The following is a 3422-nucleotide window of genomic DNA, read 5'->3' as shown; positions in this document are numbered from 1 at the left end:
AGTCCTCTAACTGGGTATGGGGTTAGAGTGTGATAGCTGCCACACCCTGTTCATGAGCGAAAAGCGGTTACAGTGATGGGGTATAGACAGTATGCAGGGACAGTTCAAGAGCACAAACTGGATACAGTGATGGGATATGGACAGCAGGTAGGGCCAGTTCAAATACGATCACTGGGTACAGGGTTGGGGTGTGCACCAGAGGCAGGGCCAGTTCAAGACTGCTGATTGGGTATGTGTTTGGGGTGTACACAGCAGACATGGACTGTTCAGTAGCGAAAACTGGGTACGTGCTTGGGGCATGGACAGCAGGCAGGGCCAGTTCAAGTATGCCAACTGGGTACGGGGTTGTGGTGTGGACAGCAGGCAGGGCCAGTTCCAGTTATGTAACTGGTTATTGGGTTGGGGTGTGTGACAGATGCCAGTGTTGGTTCAAAAGCGAAAACAGAATACTGGGATGGGGCATGGACAGCAGGCAGGGGCAGTTCTAGTGCGCAAACTGTGAATGTTGATTGGGTGTGGACATTAGTCCTATTACTAGGTGTTGGGTTGGGGGGTCTCTGATATTTGCCAGGCCCGGTTCAAGGGTGAAAACAGAGTACGGGGTTGGTGTGTAGACGACAGGCAGGGTCAGTTCTAGTGAGTAAGCTGTGAATAATGATTGGATGTGGAAAGTAGGCAGGGCCAGTTCCAGTCCTTTAACTGGGTATGGGGTTGGGGTGTTAGATAGATGCCAGGCCCGGTTAGAGAGCGAAAACAGGGTAAGGGGTTCGGGCATGGACACCATGCTGGGCCAGTTATAGTGCATAAATTGTAAATGGTGATTGGGTGTGGACAGGAGGTAGGGCCAGGTCCATTTCTTTAACTGGGTACGGGGTTGGGGTGTATGATAGCTGCCAGGCCCGGTTCAAGAGCGAAAACTGGGTAAGGCGTTCAGACGTGGACAGCAGGCAGGGCCAGTTCAAGCGTGGCAACTAGGTAATGGGTTCTTGTGTAGACAGCAGGCATGGCCAGTTCCAGTCCTCTTAACTGGGTATTGGGTTGGGGTGTGTGAAGGATGCCAGGACCAATTCAATAGTGAAAACAGAATACGGGGTTCGGGCATGTACAGCAGGCAGGGCGAGTTCCAGTCCTCTAACTGGGTATGGGGTTTGGGTGTGTGACAGCTGACAGGGTCTGTTCAAGGGTGAACACTGGGTACAGGGTTGGTGTGCGGACAGCAGGTATGATCAGTTGTAGTTCCCAAACTGGAAACATTGATGCAGTATGGACAGTAGGGAGGGCCAGTTGAAATGCGCTCACAGGGTACAGGGTTGGGTTGTGGACAGCAGGCAGGGCCAGATGAAGAGCATAAACTGGATACAGTGATGGGGTCTGGACAGCAGACAGGGCCATTTCAAGTGCACTCAGCGGATATGGGGTTAGAGTGTAGACAGCTGCCATTGCTGGTTGAAGAGCGACAATTGGGTGCGAGATTGCCATGTGGACAGCATGCAGGGCCAGTTCAAGAGCATAAACTGGATACAGTGATGGGGTATAGGCAGTATGCAGGGACAGTTCAAGAGCATAAACTGGATACAGTGATGGGATATTGACTGCAGGCAGGGCCAGTTCAAACACAAACACTGGGTACAGGGTTGGGTTGTGCACCAGCGGCAGCGCCAGTTCAAGACAGCTGATTGGGTATGGGGTTGGGGTTTATACAGCAGACATGGATTGTTCAGCAGCGAAAACTGGGTACGGGGTTGGGGCGTGGACAGCAGGCAAGGCCAGTTCAAGCATGCCAACTGGGTACGGGGTTGTGGTGTGGACAGCAGGCAGGGCCAGTTCCAGTCCTGTAACTGGGTATAGGGTTGGGGTGTGTGACAGATGTTACGGCCAGTTCAATAGTGAAAACAGGATACGGGGGTTCGGGCGTGGACACCATGCTGGGCCAGTTCCAGTTATGTAACTGGGTATTGGGTTGGGGTGTGTGACAGATGCCAGTGTTGGTTCAAAAGCGAAAACAGAATACTGGGATGGGGCATGGACAGCAGGCAGGGGCAGTTCTGGTGCGCAAACTGTGAATGTTGATTGGGTGTGGACATTAGTCCTATTACTAGGTGTTGGGTTGGGGGTCTATCATATTTGCCAGGCCCGGTTCAAGGGTGAAAACAGAGTACGGGGTTGGTGCGTAGACGACAGGCAGGGCCAGTTCTAGTGAGTAAGCTGTGAATAATGATTGGATGTGGAAAGTAGGCAGGGCCAGTTCCAGTCCTTTAACTGGGTATGGGGTTGGGGTGTTAGATAGATGCCAGGCCCGGTTCAAGAGCGAAAACAGGGTAAGGGGTTCGGACGTGGACAGCATGCTGGGCCAGTTATAGTGCGTCCAACTAGGTAATGGTGATTGTGTGTGGACAGCAGGCATGGCCAGTTCCAGTCCTCTTAACTGGATATTGGGTTGGGGTGTGTGAAGGATGCCAGGGCCAATTCAATAGCGAAAACAGAATACGAGGTTGGGGCATGGACAACAGGCAGGGTCAGTTCAAGTATGCCAACTGGGTACGGGGTTGTGTTGTGGACAGCAGGCAGGGCCAGTTCCAGTCCTCTAACTGGGTATGGGGTTTGGGTGTGTAACAGCTGACAGGGTCGGTTCAAGGGTGAAAACTGGGTACAGGGTTGGTGTCTGGACAGCAGGTATGCCCAGTTGTAGTTCGCAAACTGGAAACATTGATGGAGTATGGACAGTAGGGAGGGCCAGTTCAAATGCGCTCACAGGGTACAGGGTTGGTTTGTGGACAGCAGGCAGGGCCAGATGAAGAGCATAAACTGGATACAGTGATGGGGTCTGGACAGCAGACAGGGCCATTTCAAGTGCACTCAGGGGATATGGGGTTAGAGTGTAGACAGCTGACATTGCTGGTTCAAGAGCGACAATTGGGTGCGAGATTGCCATGTGGACAGCATTTAGGGCCAGTTCAAGAGCATAAACTGGATACAGTGATGGGGTATGGACAGCAGACAGGGGCAGTTTAAGTGCACTCAGTGGGTACGGGGTTAGGGTGTAGACAGCTGCCATTGCCAGTTCAAGAGCGACAATTGGGTATGAGGTTGGTGTGTGTCAACAGCATGCAGGGCCAGTTCAAGAGCATAAACTGATACAGTGATAGGGTATAGGCAGTATGCAGGGACAGTTCAAGAGCATAAACTGGATACAGTGATGGGATATGGACAGCACGCAGGGCCAGTTCAAACACAAACACTGGGTACAGGGTTGGGTTGTGCACCAGCGGCAGCGCCAGTTCAAGACAGCTGATTGGGTATGGGGTTGGGGTGTATACAGCAGACATGGACTGTTCAGCAGCGAAAACTGGGTACGGGGTTGGGGCGTGGACAGCAGGCAAGGCCAGTTCAAGCATGCCAACTGGGTACGGGGTGTGTGTGGA

General features: G+C 52.6%; 1 protein-coding gene across 1 annotated transcript; it reads right to left on the bottom strand.

Annotated features, from left to right (window-relative positions):
- Positions 1-1131: 1131 nt before the first annotated feature.
- LOC121366639 lies at positions 1132-3055 on the bottom strand. The gene is made up of 2 exons (XM_041491008.1): positions 2622-3055; positions 1132-1672 (listed from the first exon to the last, which is right to left on the bottom strand). Exons 1-2 carry the CDS (start codon positions 3053-3055, stop codon positions 1132-1134), a joined length of 975 nt encoding a protein of 324 aa, XP_041346942.1.
- Between the last annotated feature and the right edge of the window lie 367 nt (positions 3056-3422).

The sequence above is a fragment of the Gigantopelta aegis genome, unplaced genomic scaffold (assembly GCF_016097555.1).
Source record: "Gigantopelta aegis isolate Gae_Host unplaced genomic scaffold, Gae_host_genome ctg6464_pilon_pilon, whole genome shotgun sequence".
In the NCBI taxonomy this organism is placed as follows: domain Eukaryota; kingdom Metazoa; phylum Mollusca; class Gastropoda; order Neomphalida; family Peltospiridae; genus Gigantopelta; species Gigantopelta aegis.
Note: the sequence above shows the minus strand (reverse complement) of the source record. Positions and strands in the feature narration are given on the sequence as shown.